The sequence below is a fragment of the Theropithecus gelada genome, chromosome 2, assembly GCF_003255815.1.
Source record: "Theropithecus gelada isolate Dixy chromosome 2, Tgel_1.0, whole genome shotgun sequence".
In the NCBI taxonomy this organism is placed as follows: Eukaryota; Metazoa; Chordata; class Mammalia; order Primates; family Cercopithecidae; genus Theropithecus; species Theropithecus gelada.
The window spans coordinates 25,890,754-25,915,960 of record NC_037669.1 but is presented as its reverse complement, the minus strand read 5'-3'; the positions used below and the strand labels follow the sequence as shown (position 1 = coordinate 25,915,960).

General features: G+C 35.3%; 1 protein-coding gene across 22 annotated transcripts in view; it reads left to right on the top strand.

Moving 5' to 3' along the window:
- CBLB (Cbl proto-oncogene B) overlaps positions 1 to 25,207 on the top strand; it is a 214,407-nt gene that overhangs the window by 14,103 nt on the left and 175,097 nt on the right. For 21 of the 22 annotated variants that reach the window (XR_003118095.1, XR_003118094.1, XR_003118093.1 and 18 more), the window contains exon 3: positions 1,877 to 2,127. Coding sequence is in view for 11 of the 22 variants with exons in the window: in XM_025375667.1 (XP_025231452.1) it covers positions 1,877 to 2,127 (251 nt within the window). In the remaining 11 variants the exon portion in view is untranslated. Of the gene's footprint in view, positions 1 to 1,876; positions 2,128 to 16,593; positions 16,638 to 25,207 lie in introns of all 22 variants that reach the window. The other variant, XM_025375679.1, reaches the window with a different exon arrangement.

Here is a 25,207-nt window from a genome sequence, read left to right as displayed (position 1 = left end):
AAAAAATTCGATTACAGATTTAAAAAATACTGTATTTATTTAAGGTGTATAACGTGATGCTTTGATATATATACACATAGTGAAATGGTTACTACATCAAATAAATTAACATATCCTTTACCTTCCATAACTACCTTTTTGTGGTAAGACCATGTAAACTCTGTTCTCTTAGCAAATTTTCAGAATACAGTATTATTAGCTATAGGCCTCATGCTGTACATTAGATCTTTAGTCATCCTACATACCTGCAAATTTGTACTCTTTGACCTTCTTCTCTCCATTTATTCCCCTCCCCATCCCTGGGGCCCACCCACTGTTCTACTCTCTGTTTCTGTTTGTTTAACTCCTTCTTTTAAGATTCTGCATATGAAAGTGTGATCATATATTCTTTCTTTGCCTGTCTTATTTCAGTTTCATTGGGATTGCTGACAGTAATTAAACCATTTTACAGGAGTGACTGTATGCCTCACGTATACCTTTCACTAAACCCAAAGTAAATGTATCTTCAATTCAAATTTCCATTAGCCAGATTCCAAAATCACCCACAGCAACTCCAGTGCCACCCAACAGGAGGCTTTAGCCAATTATGTTTAAGATATTATACTCATAGGCCAAGTGCGGTGGCTCACATGTGTAATCCCAGCACTTTGGGAGGCTGAGGCAGGTGGATCACGAGGTCATGAGTTCAAGACCAGCCTGACCAAGATGGTGAAACCCCGTCTTTACTAAAAATATAAAAATTAGCCAGGCGCAGTGGCAGGCACCTGTAATCCCGGCTACTTGGGAGGCTGAGTCAGGAGAATCGCTTGAACCCGGGCTGCAGAGGTTGCAGTGAGCTGAGATCATGCCACTGCACTCCAGCCTGTGTGACAGACTGAGATTCCATCTTAAAAAAATAAATAAAATAAGATATTATACTCTTGACAATTTTATTTAAAAAAAAATGATGAGGGCCTTAGAAGAGAGCCATGTATCTTTAGGATATTTATGTGAACATTTAACCTTTTTAAAGAGTGCTGTCCCATTACACTACATAATGCTATTGTGCAATTCTCAATGATTTCATTTGAAAGTTATTTATGTGAAGAGTTCATTATGCCCTTTCTGGAGGGATAAGAATGTGGTAGACTATCTTACTCTTGGCCAAATCACATGAACATGTAGAAGTGAATACATAGTTGAATTACTACCTTCTCTGGCCGGCAGAAGGTACTTTCAGTTCTGCAGGCAGCCCCGGAACGCCCCAGTGGTTGGGCAGCACCTGTGATGGGATGACTGAACCGTTATATGCCACATGTTTATAGGCGTGGTAGACAGTATGGGGAGGTGGAAAAGACTGGTTCTGACCTGACACACATTTACTACTTAATAACTCAGTTATTCAAATTGCACCTCTTTGTTTTATTCTCCTCGGGGTTCAGGAACAGTACACCAAAGCACTAATTAACAAACTATGAGACAGCACCAGCCGGGAGTTCAATGTAGTAAAATAACATGTAAATGTGAGGCATTGGTTGTTAACAGAAAAGGCCCATTTCCTCATTTTTATTAAAAAAAAGACTATCAGTGATATACAGTGATTAGCATACTGGAGTTCTGTTAACCTATGCACAGTGAGGTATCTTAGAATTAAAGCTTTAGGGGTTCAAAGTAAGGGTATGATATAGAAAAGATTGAATGTAGGAGAACAGAATAGGACTTATTTAGATTATGACAAAAGTGAGTATTTGTCAGTTAATAATAAATTGGAGATAGTAAGTTAAGATCATAATTTATATTATGGAAAATGAAGAAATAGGACATGGTTCTATAATTTTTTTAATTTTTCTGTGAAATAAAATATTATGATTTATTTTGTTTTTATCTTTGTTTTTAGGTAAGACTGTGCCAAAATCCCAAACTTCAGTTGAAAAATAGCCCACCATATATACTTGATATTTTGCCTGATACATATCAGCATTTACGACTTATACTGAGTAAATATGATGACAACCAGAAACTTGCCCAACTCAGTGAGAATGAGTACTTTAAAATCTACATTGATAGCCTCATGAAAAAGTCAAAACGGGCAATAAGACTCTTTAAAGAAGGCAAGGAGAGAATGTATGAAGAACAGTCACAGGACAGGTAAGAAGAATATTTCAGATGTTTTGGCGTAAAGGTCATTTATGTTGCTTTTTACTTAATAGTTAACCTAAACGTCACCATGTAATTGTTTTGGGGTAAATGTGAATCACTTTGTATACAGTCATGTAGTACTTAACTATGGGGATACTTTACGAGAAATGCATTTTTAGACAATTTCATTGTTGTGTGGACATCATAGAGTGTACTTACACAAGAGCTAGTTGGTATTACCTACTGCACACCTAAGCTATATGGTATAGCCTATTGTTCCTAGGCTGCAAATCTATACAGCATGTTACTGTACTTAATACTGTGGGCAATTTCAACACAATGGTAAGTATTTGTGTGTCTAAATATACCTAAACATAGAAAAGGTATGGTAAAAATACTGTATAAAAGGCTGGGCGCGGTGGCTCACTCCTGTAATCCCAGCACTTTGGGAGGCTGAGGCGGGTGGATCACTTGAGGTCGGGAGTTTGAGACCAGCCTGACCAACATGGAGAAACCCCATCTCTACTGAAAATACAAAATTAGCCCGGTGTGGTCGTGCATGCCTGTAATCCCAGCTAATCGGGAGGCTGAGGCAGGAGAATAGCTTGAACCTGGGAGGTGAAAGTTGCGGTGAGCTGAGATCCTGCCATTGCACTCCAGCCCGGACAATAAGAGCGAAACTCTATCTCAAAAAAAAAAAAAAAAAGAAACTGTATAAAAGATAAAAATGGATAACCTGTATACCATGCGTGGAGCTTGCAGAAATGAAAGTTGCTCTGAAAGTGATTGAGTGAATGATGGCAAGTTAATGTGAAGGCCTAGGACTGTTACTGTACATTACTGCAGACTTCAGAAACATTGTACATTTAGGCTACACTAAATTTATATAAAAAAAATTTCTTTCTCCAATATGAACAGCTTAGTGTCACTTTTAAACTTCATAAACTTTTTGTTTTTTTTTTTTTTACTTTTTGACTCTGGTATTAACAATTAGCTTAACAAAAATATTTTCTTGATTATTCTATAAGCTTTAAAATATTTTAAAAATTAAGTTGTTTTGTTTTTTTTTTTTTTTCTACAATTATTATTTCCTGTGTAGAACTCATGGTCTGTATAAGGATAATATTTTGAATTCATTGAGGTTTTTTTTTTAGATTAGTGTACAATTGTATTAATGTGAAATGCATACTGATAAAGAATACACATTTTATCTTGCTGAATAAAGAATTTTTTATGAACCAAAAAAAAAAATAAGTTTTTAGAAAAGTTTATAAACTTTTTTGTTAAAACTAAGACACACACACACACATTGGCCTAGACCTGCACAGTGTCAGGATCATCAATATTACTGTCTTCCACCTCCACATCTTACTCCCCCGGAAGGTCTTCAGGAGCATTAACATGCATGGAGCTGTCATCTGTGATAACAGTGCCTTCAGGAATACCTCCTGAAGGGCCTGCCTGAGGCCGTTTTACTGTTAGATATTTTTTAATAAGTAGAAGGAATACCCTGTAAAATAACGTTAAGAAGTATATAGTATAGTAAATGCATCAACTAGTAATATAGTCACTTATAATGTCATTATCAAGTATTATGTATTATGCATAATTATATGTGCTACGCTTTTATGTGACTGGTGACACAGTAGATTTGTTTACACCAGCATCACCACAAACATGTAATATGTTGCACTATGACCTTGTGGTGACTATGACATCACTAGGTAATAGGAATTTTTCAGTTCCATTATAATCTTACTAAAGCACTAACATAAATATGGTCTGTCATCAACTGAAATGTCCTTGACTGAAATGTCATTACAGGGTTCATGACTGTATTTGCTTTTAACATTAATAGCTTTACGTAAATTTACTCACGATAATAGCTAGTTCATGAGACAGTATTCTCAATGTTTTAATAGACTTTATTTTTAGAGCCATTTTAGGTTTACAGGAAAATTATTCAGAAATTACAGTTCCTATAAATCTCCTCTGCCCAAGCAGTTTCTCCTACTCATGTCTTGCATTGGTGTGGTATGTTACAGTTGATAAACTATTGTCGATACGTTATACATTATTATTAACTAAAGCCTAGAGTTTACATTAGGGTCCGCTTTATGTTTTGCACTGTTCTATGCTCCATAAATGCATAATATCACGTATCTACCATTACAGTATTATATAGAATTGTTTCACTCCCCTAAAAATGCCCCGTGATCTACTTTATTGTCTCACTTCCCCCCTTGAACCCATGGCCACCACTGATCTCTTTACTGTTTACGTAGTTTTGCCTTCTCCACAGTGTTATGTAGTTGGATTCACACAATATGTAACTTTTTCAGATTGACTTTCACCTAACAATTTGCATTTTAGGTTCCTCCGTGCCTTTTCATAACTTGGTAGCTCATTTCTTTATGCCACTGAAGAATACTCCATTGTGTGGTTGTACCAGTTTGCTTTTTCACTCACACCTTGAACTGCATCTCGGTTGCTTCCATTTTTTGGGTAATCATGTATAAAGTTGCAATAAATATTTGTATATAGGTATTCCTGTGGATTTAGGCTTTTAACTCACTTGGGTAAAATACCTAGCAAGATTGCTGGATTTTCAGGGTATGCATAAGTTTAGAAAGAACATAAGAAACTTTCAAGAAAGTTTGTAAGAAACTCCTTGACTGGTTCCAAAGTGGCTCTACCATTTTTCATTCCCACCGGCAACGAATGACCGTTCTCGGTGCTCCAGATCCACACCAGAATTTGGTATTGGAGACAAGTGTTTTAAAGACATAGTTTGATTGAATCTGCGGATGTGGTAGATGTGGGTGGGAGATGTAACTTCCATCTGTATATTTTTACTTAAGTGAGAAACTGAACTGGGCTTTCAAAGACTGAATTGACATCAACCAAATCCTAATTTTATAGCCAGGATTCTTCATTTAGAGATCCTCACTCAAATTTGTTGTTTGGCCATTTTAATGTTAAATTTCAGGATTATCTTAAACAAAATAAAGAAAATGATAGAGTTTTCCATTTCTGGGCTATCTTAAATATATATGGAATATTCATGATAGTGATAGTTTATTTAGATTTCCAAATTGGAAAATCATTATTAATGAAAATATATAATGTCTGAATATATTAGTTAAATTTTAGTGTGAGACTCTTAACCTGTCTGTATTTTAGTTTTCTGACATACAGGAAAACCTTTAAGAAACCTCTAAGATTTCTTTCAGGTCAGAAAAACTAGCCCCATTCTGTCTAATAACAGCACAGGGTTGTAAAATAGAAAATTCAGTTATGGAGGTATGCGGACTCTAAATTTTCTATGAATACTGGCCAAATACCCGTAACAAGTAAAACCATCAAATTCAAACATAAAAAACCCTCTTCCAGATGTAAAATGGCATAAATAATTATGTTTTTATAATTTTCTCTCTCAGTTAGAGATGGACCCAAACATGCTCGTAGACGTCTAACCAATTATGTAACTTTGGGCTCATCACTTAATATTCTTGGGCCACAGTTTATTCATCTTGAGGGTGGTGAATCTTTCAATTGCCTTTTAGCATTAATTAATGCTCTAAAATTCTCCAGGAGTAACAAGAGGAATTTGAGTTGTCACAATGTGACAGAAGTAAGGTAGAGAAATATTATAGTGATTGTTTATTCTTGTAGACTTTTCAAGAACTGCTAACATCTTGGAAAGCCAGATATTTATATTAAAATTTTATTTTTCACATTGTACTTCTGCCATTGACCTAATAAAACTAAGTTCTTTACAAATGTCTTTATAATTCTTTTTTCAAAGTTAGTAGTTTTGAAATTCTTCCTGATCCAGCCAAGTCATCCATTAAATTTTACTCTTTAGGATATCAGGACATTGATAAGGTATATAACTTCTTTGACTAGGATTTTGAGTGGATACAGTGTTTTAATTGGATGTAATCATATATGATGTGGTAAACTTGTATCCCACTTTTACATCTTCTGTGGAAACTTGAAACATTTTCTAACTCAGTAGATGTTTTATAATTTCCATTTGATAATTTTGATAGTTTTGCTTATGTGGAAACATTTCATGGGGGGCATTTAAGTTTTGATTGATCATGTATAGATTCCCATAGATTTTGATAGCTCTCATAATGCTGACTGTTCACAATGAGGTCACTCATTCTGTGTATTCTTGCCTACATTTTAAGTGTCCAAGTGAATTTTGTTCACTGTCCTAAATGCAACCCTAAGACAAAATTTATTAGTTTCTATGCTGATATAGCATATCCTTAATTGGATAGTACTCTCATCTTTGTTCTGTTTACTGACAAGTGTTCTGTGGCCAGCTGTGTTTATGCAGGATTTACATTTGATAAATGTTTCATAATAATTCATAATAATGTACCATTCTTGGTACACCATAACAGGCATATAAACTTTCGAACTGGGTTTCTTTTTCTAGTAATATATTTGGACACATTCATTTCTAGGTTCCCATAGTATTCCAAATGCAAACTGAGTCTAAAATGTGCCATTGCACATGGAGCTCTGAAGCATTTTGCTCTACAGAACATAGAAGAGTCTTCTTAGCATGTTTTCATGTACAGAGTGGCCTCATTGTGAATAAATCAGCATTATGAGTTCTATCAATCTATGAAAATCTATACATTACCAATCAAAACTTAAAAGTCTCCTATGAAATGTTTCTACATAAGCAAAACAATCAAAGGTAGTTAGGCAACAAAGTTAGTAGAATGACTCCACCTAATAGGTATGACAACGCTCATTACTGGGAATATTATAAATTCACTAAAGAATCGTTTCTTTGATTCTGTAAGTAGCTCACTAGGGACATTACTATAATTGCACAAAAAATGGAGGACAGTAATAGTAGAAACAGTAATTTGGAGTTAATTGACTTAATCAGTATTACCTCATGTGATTCTGCCCACTTTATTGAAGAAATAGTGCTGGATGAGTACATGAATCAAAATGCGTTTTTTTTTGTTTTTGTTTTTGAGATGAAGTCTTGCTCATCACCCAGGCTGGAGTACAGTGGCCGGATCTCGGCTCACTGCAAGCTCCGCCTCCTGGGTTCACGCCATTCTCCCGTCTCAGCCTCCCAAGTAGCTGGGACTACAGGCGCCCACCACCATGCCTGGCTAATTTTTTGTATTTTTAGCAGAGACGGGGTTTCACCATGTTAGCCAGGATGCTCTCGATCTCCTGACCGCCCGCCTTGCCTCCCAAAGTGCTCCGCCCGCCTTGCCTCCCAAAGTGCTAGGATTACAGGCGTGAGCCACTGTACCCGGCCCAAAATGCGTATTTTAATGTTCCTGCACCTCTGTTGTGTCAACAATAAATGTGGAATTGTTAATAAATATAAGGGGAGATGAGAAAAAGTTTAGGTGTCAGTTCTGAACTGATTGCTTTTTAAAATTTTGATTGATTGATAATGATGAATGAGTAGCCTGAATTTTAAAGCAATTTTATATAAATGTAATAAATAGAAAAATAAATAATTAAGTAAGTGGCATTCAATACATTTCCTGGTTACTTAGGTCCTGTGTAGAAGGAGAGAGGTAGAAATTATAGTTACATAATTGTATTATATGCTACTGAAATAGATATTTAGGGCACAGTGAAAGTCTTTTGCCTTTAGAGTAGATAATGATTTCTAGTAGAGAAAAGGCATGAAGAGGCTGCATGCCTCCCCCGACTGATACAGTAAACCTCCATTTTTTGTATCTTTTTTCCCAAATTGTTACTGTTGCTGGTGTTCTTTTGTTTTGTTCTTTTTCTTTCTTTCTCTTTTCCTGCAAACAGCTCAATGTCACACTGAGTTGGTGCTCCTCCAGCCGGGTGTCTAAACCATTCTGAGCTGACGTTTCTGGGAAGAGTAATTCAGTGATTTCTGGCAAGCATAAAGCTTGCATGTGTATGTGTGTATACGTGTAGAGAGAGGGTAAAGAACATGTGGAGAAGTCTGTAGTTTGAAGCCCAGAGAAAAGGAGAAACTTTAAGTATCATGTTACTTAAAGTTTTAGTGGCACAAGTAAAAATGGCAATTGTCATTGCTAACAAATGTGTAATTGACAGGAGGCACTTCTGCGATTTGACTGGCAGTTTCATCAGTTAACTGTTTTAATAGTAAAATTTGTTTCATCTGAAAAGTATGTATTAATCAGCTGCTCTGCAAGGTCTGGTGTTGGCCACTGTGTTTTTTAAAACGCTCAGAGATGGTGGCCGAAGGATACTGAGATTTTCCGTATATTTGAACTGCTTGAGTGAGCCAGGGTGCTACAACCCATTTTCCCTTCCTACACACTGCTAGACAGCCACTGAAAAAAAAAGTCAACTGAGGTGGAAAAAATAGCTCTGCCTTTGATAGACTGTGAATAAAATAAAGATTAACAAAAGCTCTGGCCAGGGAGGAAAACGTAGGTGTTGCCTTAACATTAACATTAACATTAATGTCATTTCAGAGCCCTTGAACTATGCCTTATAAACCAGTGTTGTAGAAAAAATAAATGACAAAATGGAGTGTGTGTGTGTGTGTGTGTGTGTGTGTGTGTGTGTGTGTGGTGGAGGGTTACATGTTTTGTAGTTTAAAAAAGTATTTGACATAGAAAAATTAGCTCTAGAAGAAGCTAGCCTTTATTTAAAATCGGGCAGAAATATTTTTCTCCATTGACCATTTGGCTAAACAAAGAATAACTTGTAATCTGCTCCATTGATAAAGTGCCTTTCCCCTTAAAGAACTACAGATCACTATGCTTGCTGTTTCTAATTGTGTTGGTTATTTACAAGATAGTGTACCGAAAAACATTTTGCAACTGGTACATTGAAGATACATAGTTAAAAGTTGAATCAAAAACAACAGCAACCACAAAAATAACAAGAGCAATGACAAAACAAAAGCTGCAAACAAACCTACTTTCTTTCCTTATATTACTGTATGATATCATTGCTTTGAGTAAAGAATAAAGTAGTAGTAATTTAAATGATTAAATTTATATTTATACAAATGTTGATAGTGTGGTCATTGAAATAGTTTTGCAAGTCTTCATAGGTTTTCAGTTCACCATATAAAGAGACTGATCCGTATGTGTAATCTGTGTTTTAAGTGGTAGTTTTAATAATTACTGGACCTCACAGTTTAATGGGCATGTTTATAATACTACATCAATTACCGAATTTTCTCATAGTCAGCTCTGTATATTGTGAGAAGAAAATGAAAAAAGTGCTGTTTAGCTAAGTATAGGAATGTGGAGCCAGGAAATCTCATGCTCTGATGCCGTTTCTGCTCCCAGTGTTCTTTGTAACTTTGGCTTCCTGACTCCAATCTACATTTTTGAGTTATTAAATTATTTTCTGGATATTCATAACATTTTCACCTCAGACATTTCAATATCATTTCAATTATGACATTTCATTATCATAAATGAAAATTAAATTGTTTCAGACTAAATGCTACTGTTGGCTACCTCAGTCTGTTAATTTTTCAACTTTAGTAGTAGTTTCTGGTAAAAATATTGTTTTCGTTATTGTAATTATTTGTAAGAGAACTAATCTTAAGAAGGTTTGTATTTTATAAGTAAATTATACTATATTGGATATCTTTCTGTGAAATATGTAATGATACATGAAAGGGAATGGCTTATATTCATCATTAAAAATAATTTTACATTCCTTTTTTGTTTACTAATGGTGAAAATTGCAATTACTTTGAATTTGATGAGGACAAAGGTCAAATTGCAAGTAGAAAATATTTCTAAATAAATCAAAATAGGCAACTAATTTCTTTTGAATACAAGTATTATGATATAAACATATACTTTTATTCATTTTTTTCTATATTTGTTTGCATTCAAGGCATTTTTTTTCCTTTTAAATGGGAAACTAGAGGAATGAAAATATGAATTTTTGATACTTCAGAATAGTAATTTTTAACTTGGATTCAGAAGACAAATAGTAATCAATCTCTTATGTAGAAGTATGTCTGCCAGATAGGAAGTAGAATTTGCTTTAGAAAGCTTGAAAAATCTTCTGAGATTGATTTATTATAAATAAATAAAAAGTTCATTTTATCTTGATGAGAATGTTTTTATGCATATTTCAAGCATCTGAGTGATGTGAACAGACTTTTCTAAAGTTTAGAAATCAAGGGGCTCATTTCTTTAACACACCATGAAAGTAGAGGCCACAAGAAAGTTATTTAGACAAATGTTTTCAGAGTTAAACAAAGGGAGTCTGTTAGGGGAGGCAGGTGAGAGCTTGCAGGACCGTTAAGGACTTTATGGCCCTATGTATTTGGCTAACTGCACCGCTGCTGCTTAGCTAGCTATATATAGTGTAATTTTCTTATTGATTTTTCAGTGAAAAGTGAACTTTTTTTTTTTTTTTTTTTTTTTAAATAGCAGTTTCCTCTCTAGGGTATATTTTACAAAATACAAAAGAAAACAACATTATTCAGATGTAATTAAAATGAATTCCACCATTAGCTTTTTAAATTTTAATAAAATACTTACTTGTAATACATTTATTTGCTATTTATTTCATTTATTTAGTTTTTTTTTTTTTTTTTAAGCCCCATGTTAATACCATTCAGTCCCCAGTTCCTGGTTTCTTAGTAACTAAAACTTATTGCAAGTATTTTAATTTCTTCTAAATCAGATTATACATTATACACATATGATAGTTGGATATTAAAATTGGGGACTTTTTTCCCCACAGATGAGCGTTTGTTAAATGTTTATATATTCCTGAGAATGATACCAATTTTTTATATATAATAAGCAAACTCACAAGACTCAAGTGAACTTGGCTTTGCAGTGGAATACCTTTCATGTTTTTCAGTCTTAGATAGCTTATTAAAACTGATGTTTTCCTTTCAGTAAATATCTGATGACATTAAAATTTGATAATTAAAATCTAGAAGCACTCAAGAAAGAATGCCTGCTTTTAGTTTCATAATAACAATACTCCCACAAAGAAAGTTGATGAATGATGTCTTTCAAGTGGCAGAGTTGTTATTTAGTTAGAGAAAGCTCCTTTGGCAGTTTCTTATAAAACTGAAGTTTGTTTATAAAACAGACAAGCTACAATGATAATCCTATAGCCTGAAGAGTGCTTGGAAACCTAGCCCAAGAAGAGTCTTGTTTTTCAGTGATTTAACAAAGAAGTGGAGTTTCCAAGAATCCAAACAGATTAGCATTCAGTGCTAATTGGGTAGGGTGTAAAATAGTATTCATGTCTGATTGTTTTGATGTGAAGTACTTCATAACCATTCAGTTTTCTAAATCTTTTTTTGATATTAATCTTTTGTCTCTTCCAATTTATTGTTTGAGCATGAGTTTTTGTTTGACTATACAAGTATACATCAATGGTTCATAGCTGTGCTGTAAACAGCAAGACACACATGAGATCATTACAAAAAGTGCCTTTTAGAGATTAAAATAATAGAGATTGAGGCACTGTTGTTCAGTGGAAACACTGAAGAACAAATTAAACTGAAAGGTAATTTAGATGTCCTATTGAAATGCATTACTTTGAATATCTGACCGTGTGATTATAATATACCACTTTCACATATAATCACAAATGTGTGACTGTATTCGTTTCTTTGGGCTGCCGTAACGAAGTACCACATACTGGGTGGCTTAAACAATAGAAAGTTATTCTCTCACATTTCTGGAGGCAAGAAATATGAAATCAGGGTGTCAGCCAGCAGGGCGTTGCCCCCTCAGAACCCTCTAGAATAGGTGATTTCTATGTCTGTCTCAGTTTCTGGTAGCTCCAGGCATTCCTTAGCTTATGGCAGCGTAAGTCTGTTCTCTGCTCTGTCATCACACAGTGTTCTCTGTGTATGTACGTCTGTGTCCAAATTTCCCTCTTATAAAAATACCAGTGATTTTGGATCAGGGCCTGCCCTTGTGACCCCATCTTGACTTCATTACAGCTGCAAAGACGCTGTTTTGAAACAAGGTCATATTGACAGGTAGGATTGAGGTTAGAATTTAAACATATCTTTTTAGGGGACACCGTTCAATCCCTAACAGTGACCAAATATGGCAGTGTACATTTATACTAAGAAGGGGAAGAAAGTTGAAACTCATTAGAACATGTCATAGAAGTTTGAAAAACTTAGATTAATAGAATATAATACCAAACAAAATTACTTATAATTATTTTTTATAAAGGTCTGTAGCTCAAATAAGATTTTTTCAGGTGTGTAATGCATGGTTAATTTATTTATGCATTACTTTTTGTAAGTATTATTGGAAAACATGGTGTATTCTATATTTACCAATAATACATTTTTATATTTATTGATATAATTGAATCTGTAAGTACCTTTTCATAACATTCTTACTGATTTTAATGTATAAAATGCCATCTCTCTTTAGAAATTATTAATAATACAAATATGTAGATTTAGTTTACATTTATAATATTAATAGCCCTAGTTATTTCTTAACAATCCCTGTTTAATTTTGTGATAATCTCTGAAAGATTAATTAGAATAGTTAATTATAACTTATTAAATCTGTTTTTAAAGTTTTCTCTATTGCACATAGAAAAGAAATAATTGGGAAGTGTTTTCCATGTTGGTGGCAAAGAGAAGGCGACACCACATTCATTTTGTCTTTAGTATTAAAATACGAAGTATTAAACATGATTTCAATTCAAATTTTAGGAAATCAATTTGAGGATTTTAGTTTAAACAAGAGTAAATGATTGTTTCCGAAAGTGGCATGTTGAATGGTTTAAACCATGGGTCAGCAAACTGTACAGAGCCAGATAGTAAATATTTTAGACTTTGCCAGATGGTCTCTGGCAATTAGTCAGCTTTGCCTCTGTACTGGGAAAGCAGACATAGGCAGTCTGTGAATTAATCGGCATGGCTATATTTTAATGAAAATTTATTTACAAAAATGAGCCAGACCAAACTGGACCATTGGGTGGTCCTTCACCAACCCTTGGCTTAAAGTACCAATCTAATTTTTGGAGAGTAAAATTTTAAAACTATTTTATCCACACCGATCCATCATATAAGTTGCATTATATATAAGTTTCATCAACACAGACTGAGTATATAAGTTGGCTAAAAGTAACAATACCCATTTAACAATACAATGCTGTCAGAGACCCAGGCTCTTTCTGGCTGATTGTAATTCCTTTCCTTAGCATGTTGCGTTTTATCTTCATTCGGTTTCCTTCACAGTTGTAGAATTCCTGCTGCAGCTTATTATTTTTTAAGGATACAAGGCAGGAAAGGAGAAGGGCAGCACCACACATGTCTGTCTGCTTATCTTGGATTGAAAAGCTGCCACAGTACCTTTCCACCTACTTGCTTCCTCTATCCGATTCTCTTCCATATTATTTAGGCCACTGGGTCACTCCACGTTACAAAGGTAGTGGTATATTGAAACTTTGATATTTCAGCCTCCATAGCAAAGAAGGGCAAGGGAGAAAGGGTGTTTACTCATTCAGTCTAAATTGTCAAAAGAGATAGTCAGATATCCACAGACACTGTTTATTTAAACATGGTATAACTTGCCTTTAAGGCATATTTCTTTAAAAATATATTGTCAAGAACTATGAAGAGCCTGAAGCTACTTTGCCATACTTTCAGTGCTAGCAGAAGACAGGGGAATATTTGGTCAGGAAAAATGAACCGTTCATTAGTCACAGAGGGACAGCATTAGGCAAGGTGTCATCATTTGTGGCAGGTCACCAACCCTCAGTTTCTACAGGACAGTATAAAGGGCAGGAGACACCTGTATGTGCAGTGGCTGGCATTGCAGATGAACCCCAAGCCTGAGGACCCTGAATCTTTTATAATGGACAGTAAACCTGCCTGACCCTTTCCCTGGAAGGAGACATTATCTTTGTTGAACTAGACTGCAAACCTCTTTTTTTTTTGTTCCAGAGGAAAACACTGTCCCTATTATCTAAGGCTGTTTGCTACACAAATGTTCCTGAAAGGATAATTTGAAAGGCTGTCAGTATCTGGTTGCAAGACATGAAAAAATGTGAGAGACCTATAGATACTTCTCCCCAAAATATTTATGTTCTGTTCATTCTTAAAAACCATAATTCTATCTCATGTTCTCAGTTTTGAATACTACTAAAGAGTAAGGATATTGATTCCTTTTTGGATTATTGGTAAGCTTAAAATCTTGGGTTCTGCCATTTTAATATATATATAATAAACTATGTATTTGACATATCAAATATGTATATTAGAAATCTCACATATATATGAAATAATGTGATCTCCAGAACAACTGTGGAAACTTTGTGGTGTAAACATTTTTCATTCCTTTTTGTTGTTGTTGTTGTTTTTTTTTTTTGAGACGGAGTCTTGCTCTGTTGCCCAGGCTAGAGTGCAGGGGTGCAAACTCGGCTCACTGCAAGCTTCGCCTCCTGGGTTCACGCCGTTCTCTGCCTCAGCCTCCCGAGTAGCTGGGACTACAGGCACCCACCATCACGCCCAGCTAGTGTTTTTTTTAGTAGAGATGGGGTTTCACCGTGTTAGCCAGGATGGTCTTGATCTCCTGACCGCATGATCTGCCCGCCTCGGCCTCCCAATGTGCTAGGATTACAAGCGTGAGCCACCGCGCCTGGCCTTTTTTTTTTTTTTTGAGATGAAGTCTTGCTCTGTTGCCCAGGTTGGAGTGCAGTGGCACGATCTCGGCTCACTGCAACCTCCGCCTCCCAGGTTCAAGCGATTCTCCTGCCTCAGCCTCCCAAGTAGCTGGAACTACAGGTGCATGTCACCATGCCCAGCTAATTTTTTTTGTATTTTTGTAGAGACAGGGTTTCACCATGTTGGCCTGTTTGGTCTCGAACTCCTGACCTCAGGTGATCTGCCCACCTCGGCCTCCCAAAGTGCTGGGCTTACAGGCATGAGCCACCACGCTCAGCCTACATTTTTTATTCTTGTTTGCATTCTAGAAAAAAAAAAACTTTAATAATTACAAAAGAAACAATTTTAAAAAGACTTTCATTTCAGGCTCATTATCCTTTAGAAAGAGAAGAGGATTCTGTTTTCTTTTTTTTTCTTGAGTAATATACTTAACATTCACTTTTCAACTTTGACTACTATAATTTTAGGTTTAGACCCAAATAATTGATTTCAGTAGGTAAGGAAGGTTGAAATTATGTGATATAGGATGATATTATTTATCTTTGTTATCAGTGTCTAAACCTCAGAGATGAGCACCAGGTAGTCCAATTCCATTTTCCTGTGTGAAGAAGCTAAATAGACTGGTGGTTACATGACTTGACACACTGGGGTGTGCATATAATATTCATGTGTGATACATTTCTAAATGAAGTCTCATTACCAGTTAGCGTGTCTGAGCCTGCAGCTGTTGGCGTATGAAGGGTATCAGAATTGTAATGCCTTTTTCAACTTTGTTTCAGGAGGACTCATTTGAACAATTAGCACATTTTATGGTTGTGAAAATGAACTGTTGTTTTTTCTCTTCATTAAACCAGAATTAATATTGTATGTCATCTGGTCAGTCGATGCAACTTTTTTTTTTTCCTAACAAGATGATTGTATTCATTAGTTAAATTTAGAAAGACTGTTTAAAGCTTTATTTTTCAAGCATATGTTTTTCTGTATCTCTTTCTTTCTCACTCTGTTTGTGTATATACATGTGTGAAATATTGCTTGTAACTTTTTAAGCATTTAATTTGTCTCGATGGGCACAGATTTTTAAAAAGGAAGTAAGAAAGATTACCTAGTTTTTTTCTGAACTATATTAATGATAAAGCATCTCAGCTCATTTTACAGACGCTGAAAACACTTCACGTTTTGTTCTGAAGGTTTTTGTAGGGCATATTGATTTTCTATGGTTGTACAATATGTGGAGCAGTCAATTTTATTCTTTTCCCAGAGATTTCAGAAAATTTTAATTTAACTAAAGATTTCCATACTGGTCAGCTGGGTCTCATTTATCTGATTAAAATAGGTTTGCATGGGTACAAGTCCTAAAGCAAATTCTCCTTACCAAATTTTGTGTGAAGTTTTTCCTTTTTAATACTAATTTTAGTTTGTTCTCATTGCAATTGCATATGTAAAAAATATGTTTTGATAAAACAACTGAAACTTTGAAGTTAATAATTTATCACAATACTTTTTTCCCCATTATATCAACACTTGGTAAACTACAGATTGTGAGCCTAATCCAGGTTGTATTTCCTTCTTTGAGTAAATTTTCAGTGGCAGAGCCATGCCCATTAATTTACTTACTGTCTATGGCTACAATGGCAGAGGTAAGTAGTTCCATAGAGACTATCTGGCCTGCAGAGCTCAAAACTTTTGCTCTCTGGGCTTTTATTGAAAATGTTTGCTGACTCCTGCATTACTGATACCATTTTCATAACAGTCTTAAAAACTTGACATTTTAAAACTTAAATACTTTTTTCTTTTTGCTGTTTTCTTCTCTACCCTATTTCTGCCAACAGTTCTTTGTGAATTACCATTGTGATCTTCTAAAGGCAAAAAAATGGTAGGTAGTCAATGACTGATAGCTATAGGCCTATGAAACTAACATTTCCTATCTTGTCTCAATATTCTGATGTGTATAATCATTTCAAAACATAATAAATTTAGGCCTTTTTTGTTTTTGTTTTTAACACAAGATGTGCCACTAATGTCTGACAAGCATTTAATCTAGTGGCTTTCCTGCATTTTCTGTGGATCAGATGCATTCTAATCCTCTGAAATGATTATTAAGTACGGCTTCCCAGCCTTTATATAATGCCTGCTAAATTTACCAGTTGGGATCTGCACATATGTATTGATACATAGTGCCCTAGCAGTTTCTGACATTCTATCTGCTTTCAGAATCCACATGAGTCAGATTATCTCCTTTTATGTATAAGATTATCAAGGACTATTGAGGTGGCACAGGTGGGCATAGAATCCTGGATGTGTTCAGACCTCTTTTCATTTTACTAAGCTTCCTTTATACTACCGGAGGAATCCACTTCCAGTCATGAGTCACTTGGAAGAGGGGGCTGGGCATGGTGGCTCATGCCTGTGATCCCAGGACTTTGCGAGGTCAGGAGATTGAGACCATGCTGGCCAACATGATGAAACCCCATCTCTACCAAAAATGGAAAAATTAGCTGAGTGTGGTGGCATGCGCCTGTAATCCCAGCTGCTCAGGAGGCTGAGGCAGGAGAATGGCTTGAACCTGGTAGTTGGAGATTGCAGTGACCGAGATCACACCACTGCATTCACTGCATTCCAGCCTGGTGACAGAGCGAGACTCCATCTCCAGGAAAAAAAAAAAAAAAAAAAAAAAAGAAGGATACATTTCTGTAAGGTTTTTAAAGGAGTTTGGTTGGAAAAGATGAATTGCAATTCTCTTTTTATGTTTTTCTGAGATTGGCCTAATCACTATCCTTAGAATTTACCTTTGCTTGCCAGCCTTTTATCCTGCCCCTTTCTCCTCACTTTTCTATTTCCAGTTTATGCAGATATTCTTTCTTATTACTGGCATAGCTAACGTTTCCACTCTATCCCCATGCCCATCTTGGCTCTGATTTTTGATCATTCTAGCTAAAATGTATCTTTTACTTTTGACCATAGCATTTATCAAGGCCTTTCATGTGGCAGTTAACGATATATTGTCAAATATTGTTATCTTTTTAAAATGGTGTTAGGAGCCTGGGTAACAGAGAGAGATCCCATTTCTACAAAAAAAAAAAAAAAATAACCAGGTGTGTTGGCACATGCCTGTGGTCCCAGCTACTCTGGAGGCTGAAATGGATGAGATTGCTTGAGCCAAGGAGGTTGAGGCTACTGTGAGCTGAGGTCGTGGCACTGCACTCCAGCCTGGGTGACAGAGTGAGACCCTGTCTCAAAAAAAAAAAAAAAGAAAAAAAAAGGTAATAGGCCATGTCTCTTCTGTATCTCTCATGGTATCCAGAACAGTGCCTTATACTTGACAAACACTCGTAATAATATATGGTTATTTCTTTAGAATTACTATAGGATGATTTGAAAATCCTGATAATATTCCTCGATTATGAGTTACTGAGGCCTGGAGGGAGGCAAAAGAGAGATGTTACATTGGAAAGTGTTGAAGTGTCTGAAGGCTTGTTTTTAGAATTTGTAGGTACACTCTGAATGTTAGCTTCTTCACATTTGGAAATGAATGCTGGTGATTTTAGAAGAAAAGAAAATGCTTATAAGGATAGTAATATCATTATTATTTATATTTTAATTATAAATATTATATTTCAAGGCAACTCTTAGCTCTATGTATTCTCAAATAGCTTTACTGTAATAACGTTCTTGGACAAAGTTCATGAAATTACTGCGGTTTACAAGTACTTCTTTAATGGAGTGTCCTTGTAGCTACGCTTAGCCTGTAAGATAAATTCCTTAAAAATTCGTATCATTCTGCCTACCCTCACAAATTACTCAAAGCAATGAGCATATTTCACAGCTTTCTTATTGACTTATTCTGTATCTGAGCTCCAATGAGTGTTTTCACTTCCTCTTATTCTTATATTAACATTTCTTCAAAGACTGTTTTTGTTTCTGTGCTGTATTGTACTTATGACTCTGAATACACAGGACTTTTCAGCAACTGGGGAATCCTCCAAAAATCTATGCTTTCGACATGAATAGTCCAGTTTCATTTGGTATGTATTATTGACAGAAGTGCTTCGTCCTCTTCATAGCTTGCTGTGCAGCAGATGGTTGTTATATTCAGGACTCTTGAGGGAGTGCATGAATACATGTGCACAATTTTTTTTTTTAAGTCTTATTGTAGGAATTGTCTTGTGTCCTTGTTAATGGACTTCCTTAACACAGATGAAGATTTCCAAACTTGAAAACTAGTTTTTAAATTTTAGCTGAGGCTATTTTGTATTTATGTATTGCTTAACTGCTATCTCTTTTTCTTTCCTTTTAAAGTAAAGGTCAGAGGGTTGGATCTGGTATTCTTGCTATAAATGATTTTTCTTTTTTTTTTGTCTTGTTTTGTTTTGATGTGAGCATATCAGCTTTGAGGGACATCTGAAATATTTTGAATATGTAGGCAGGGCTTTTAAAGAAAGGAATTGCTGTTTTCTTACATCCACCATGCAGACTTAGACTTGACAGGAAAACAGAGGCATGTGTGTTCTCACTGTGTATTATCGTTGCGCCCCCTCACATAGCTGTTAGGGTTTGTCAGCAGTTTGTTTTGACTCACTAGACCAAGGGTGGGGGTGGTTTTGTGTGTTTTTGTAAGTTAGCTAGTGTGGGATGTCAGTAATCTGAGCTTTACCATTTCAGTTGGCCATGATCCCTTCATGTAAGAAACCTTCACATTTGCCCTATTTCTCAGGCCATACTGTGGTTCTGAAATTTGCCCATACATATTTGTGAAATAGTTTTTCTTTTCTTATAACCCTGGAGGTCAAAACGCAGCCCTAAGATATACTCCTGTTTCGTATTGCCTCTACGGGGTGCTCGTGGTATGTCCCCAAACTAATTTGGGAACCTCCTTGAATTACTTTCTAAAATTTATCTGGATAGTTCTTATACAATTAAATTTAATTTTTATTTATTATAGCAAGATTGGGGACACTCCCAAATCCACACTTCATTTCCTGGGAGATCGTGTTAGACACAGATAACTATGCTAAATTATTTTGATATGGGTAAGCGTGTTGGAAAGAGAGGATGGGGCTGCTGGACTTCATTGAGAGGGTCTTTTGATTTCAGAAACCATTGGTGAAGGAAAGGTGTTCTAGACAGAGCTGTCTTAACCCTTTTACTATTTCTTAAGAGAAGTGGTACCTCTGAGAGTTGTGTAACATAGTGGTCTTCCCACATCTTTATCAAGACGTTAATTAAGGTTGTGAAGTAAAGCTTTAGAGGTGAGACCCAAAAGGCAAGTAGTGTTTACCTCTAATCACTCAAGGTAACCTTTATATTGGAAGATCAGTGTAGATGTCTTGTGTCCCAGATAACATTCCATTATGTAACTATTCTTTATTTGCTTCCTCTACTGTATGTGTGGCATCATTCCAACAGCAAGTTTAATCCTTCTTTGTATGCATTTATTGTAAACTGTCATTTATGTGGGATTAAAATAACTGGAAAGCCTAAATAACTGGAATTCTTGTAGCATGTTCAGTACTTGACATTTAAAAGAGAGAGAGATGGCAAGTAAACAAGGTGAGAGTAGGACTTTATTTGCTGTACTACAATCTCAAACTGCTGTCAAGAATTTTAATTAGATGTTATTTTAGGAAGCTTTCAATTTACTGCAGGTCATTAAAGCTTAGAAAGAAGCAGAATGTACACCAAGTATTTTAATGTGTTAGTAATCCACTGCATTTAGTTAATCTGGAGCTAGTAGGTTGTATTTGTAAGAGTGTAATCATTTTACTGGGTTTCAGTGTGACTTAGAGTAAAATAATTTTTCTGTTTAATTTTAAATCATACTATTTTAAATTTCTAAGTTGGGCTTCAGAATCAAGTTGGTTGAGTTAAAGATTTAAATATTTCTCCTGATGTCTTCCCCTCTCCTTCCTACTAAACTGGTGTTTATTTTTCTTTATGGTGATCATTTCTAATTTCCCACAGCTTCCCTGGACATTTTCTTCATTGTGAAATAGTAGTTTGACACATCACTCAACATCTAGTTGTTCAGTTTTCACGAAAGGATTTCTAAACTGAAGCTCGTTTCTAGAACTATTCATGATATAGGAAAATACATTCATAACTGAAAGCTTTTTTTGGGGTTATTCTTTGTAAAATTACATGCCGCTTTTCACCAGTGGAAAGAATCCTGAAGAACCTGGAAAAAGCAATTCCTTTTCTCAGTTAAAATGAAGATAAAGAGCCTTGAAAAATGGCTGATGCTAATAGTTCATGGAGGTTAATAAGTGATATGTGAAAGACAGACTGTCCTGTAGTTGCAAAAAGTTAATGTACATAGTTTGTATACCTTGTCAGGTTTGGGATAACATGAAGTCATAGTTCAATTGGTAAACAAGAAAAGCTTCCAGTAAAAAGTCCCATGGATGATCTTTTCCTTTGAGATTGCAGCATTTCTGAAGAATATAGGGTATCTTGTGATAGGGCAGCTGTAAAGTTACAATTGGAAACCAACTTTCTTTAATTGGTATAAACTTAGACAAAATAACAAGTATATTTGTGCTTCCTTTAGCTCTTTTGTTGGTTTAAGTAGCAGTTAACATTGTTTAATTAGAACAGTACCACCTACTGTGTACAACTAGAGAAGTAGTTTTTTGGGTTCTCAGTGAAAGCCCTATGCGTTAGGAGTTTTAAGAACTGTTTTTCTAGAAGCCAGCAAGGTAAAAGCAGGGCAGATCTTCCCCATGTAATATGTGTGCTTATTGTCAGAGTTTAACCTAGTACTTCATATTTTGTTTTTGAATACTTCATTTTTATGTATAGTAGGGAAGATTTTGTTTTTGATTTTTGACTTGTCATGCTGTCTTTCTCTCTCTCTTTCTTTCTTTCTTTCTTTCTTTCTTTCTTTCTTTCTTTCTTTCTTTCTCTTTCTTTCTTTTTTTCTCTCTCTCTCTCTTTCTTTTCCTTCCTTTCTTCCTTTCTTCCTTCCTTTCTTTCCTTTCTTTTCTTTCTTTTTTCTTGCTCTGTCACCCAGGCTGGAGTGCAGTGGCGTGATCTTGGCTCACTGTGAGCTCTGCTTCCCGGGTTCATGCCATTCTCCTGCCTCAGCCTCCCGAGTAGCTGGGACTATAGGCGCCCACCACCACACCCGGCTAATTTTTTGTATTTTTAGTAGAGATGGGGTTTCACAGTGTTAGCCAGGGTGGCCTTGATCTCCGACTTCGTGATCCGCCCGCCTCGACCTCCCAAAGTGCTGGGATTACAGGCATGAGCCACCACTCCTGGCCCTATTTCTTTATTTAAAATTGACAAATACATTTATGATTGTATGACATGATGTTTCTGTATATGTATACATTGTGGAATGGCTAAATCAAGCTAATTAACATAGCCATTACTTCCCATACTTACTTTTTTTGTTTTTTTAAACCTGTGAGAACGTTTAAAATATACCCTCTTAGCAATTTTCAATATATGGTATATTGTTGTTAACCTCTTGAACTTACGTCTCCTGTCTAACTGAAATTTTGTATCCTTTGACCAATAGCTCTTCATCCACTGCCTCAACTACCTACCCCCACCCCAGGAAACTGTGATTGATATATTTTTTAAGGATGTTGAATTAATTATCTTTTGCAGTTAAAAATATATTAATAGTAAAATGGACTAGGTCAAGGTTTTTTTCAGAGGGCACGTTAAATCTGGACCTGACAACCTTAAGATCTGGAAAAATAGTTACTCTCAATTTTTTTTTTTTTTTTTTAAATGAAAGGTTTTACTTAATTATCAGGTTCTAATTCCCTTAGGATACTGGTCTTCAGTGATTGTTTAAATGTCTCAGAGGAAACTGTTATGTAAAGTTTGGAATTTTCATTTGAAAATTTATGTTATTCCGAGATTTCAAAACAGATCTAATCTAAATTATTGTTATTGACATTAAATGATATAAAAGTATATTTAATTTTAGAAATTTCCATTAATAATAAAAGTATTCAAGTTATAAGGAAAATACCCAAACATGTGAGTTCTTTTCAAACCAGAATTAAACTCATTTATATTTATAATACCCCTAAGTACTGAAAATAAATATTAACAGCATTTCTTATTCAGAAAACAAAACTGGTTGCAAGCAACAAGAGAAAATATCTTTTTGAGTGTCACTTTGAAAGCAAAATGAGTTGTAAAAAAAAAGTGAAAGTTTCTAGTTTTTATGCTTACAATAAAATCTCTAATTTTGTCTTTAGTTTTAACTGATCATAGAAATTAATAAGCCTGTCCATCGCAGAGAGAGATATTTGTTCTGCCTTCACTATTCTGCCTGAAGCATGATTCTGGAATGTTCTTCGGAATCGTGCAGAATGAGTTGTAATTATTTGTTAGAGAATAAGTTGCAGTGTTTGCTAGTCTTCAAATTCATTCTCATTATTCAAGATTATGTGATCAGAATGAATGGAAACTGCGATGGCTATAACCTAGAGAAGTAAGAAGACAAAAAGCATTATTTACTCATATGAAGGGTTTAATCATTCATATTTCTTCATCATCTACCTCTCTAGCTTCATCTCATGACACTCTCCCTCAGGTCTTCCATCTTTATCCACTCACATCATTTTTCAATTTTTCAGGCCTTTAGGACCTCCACATCTGAGGCTTCATGTGCCCGATTTTTTTCCAGCTACCTAACACATCCTTCACATCATAACTTAAATGTCATTTCCTCAGAGAGGCCTTCCCTGACCCATCATTAAATGTTTGGACACATTATTTTATCTCATGGTATTCTGCTCTGTTCTTTCCAGGACCTGTCACAATTTCTGCTTCTTCGTTTTCTTCACCACTCTCACCACAGCGCCTACTTCATTTCCAACACGGTGTAGGTACTCAATACAGATTGAAGGAATGAAGGATAGATATGCATTCATCTTGATCTACATCCTGTTTAGTGAGCACCATAAAACTTGGCAGTCATCGTTAGACCTTTATAGGGACAAGAGGTGTTGATGGTTTGTTTTTGTTTTGTTCAGTTTTGTTTTCTTTCTGGAGATGAAAGAAGAAATTTAATAGTGATAAAGCCAGAGAAACTTAAGCTGGACCTGTCAATCTGGTATGGTCGAGAGGTACTTATTTTAATCAGCTGTGGATTGTATTTTCATGTGACATTTTAAAAAGGATGAAGAGGGTCTTAGAGCCACATGCATCATTCTTTGCCTGCTGATCCGTAATTAGAACCAGCATCTAGAATCTATTTTTGTATAGAACTGAAGTATCAGAGTTATAACTAAAACCACTTTCCACAGTTATTTGCGGTACATTAACTGCTGAAGATTAGCATATTTAAAAGTTTTACTGAGAAGCATGAAATTGGAACCTGATGTTTGTTATTTATCCTGATTCATGTTATATTTTCTTCTTAATGGAAATTAAAATTTCAAAATTCCTGTAACAAAGGTACCATTGGGGTAGTTTCTTAGTTGCATATGGGTTGTATATTGTATATGGGAGCCTTTTTATGGCACATATCTCTTTTCATCAAACAGGTCAGTAGTTTTGGGCATTACCTTATACCTTCTTTAAAGAATTTTCATCCATTGCTTTAATAATTATGCCAGCTCTATTTTTATAATAATTGAAAAAAAAATTTTATTGCCTGTTGTATGAATCTGAAACTACTTTGACTAGCATTTCGGCCGCAAGCTTCTTTTCCTTCTTTTCAGTATCCCTCTGTGTATTTTTATTTCGTTCCCTTAATTGGAAATAATTTAAAAAACATAATGTGTTACTTTCCTGCTTACTCTTAACATTTAAACTTCAGCCTCACTTGTTTAATTTCAGTTACAAGGTATGTTCTACTTGTTGCCTCCTCAAATTGCTTTGCCTTCCTGAAAAGTTTTTCTTTTGATTCTACATATTTTTAGGGGAGGGAAGACCTCCTCTAAAAATTTATGCTTAGAGATCTAAGTGTAAATATCACTTCCTTAGATGGGTCTTTTTTGACCATCCTATCAAATAGGTTGTCACAGTTAGTATTGTGAACATTTTCTGATGATTTATTTTCTCCCCCAACTAATTTTAACTGTCTTTCAAAGTATAATCGAAGTTCTCATTCTTGAAGCATTTTCTGAATAATCAAGTGCTAGAACTTGAGCATTTTTTGGCTTTTACTTTTTGTCAGAACATTGTAGTTGGTGGTGTAGAGACAGTTCTATCTTCATGCTTCAGGTTCCCATTTCTACTTGAGGGAAGCTCAGAATGTTCAGGAATCACAGAGGATGGCATTTGAGCCTACCTGGGGATCTGAGCCCACCTGGAGGTCCCCGTGCTTTCAATGGGGAAATGTATTTGAGTTATTCCCTAAGCTAATCCTCAGGTAGGAGACATAAGCAGGAAAAGATGTCATGGAAGATATTTTAAAGGAATGGGAGTACATGCCTAGCTTAGAAGTATGTGAAAGCATATTGTATTGTGGTTCTT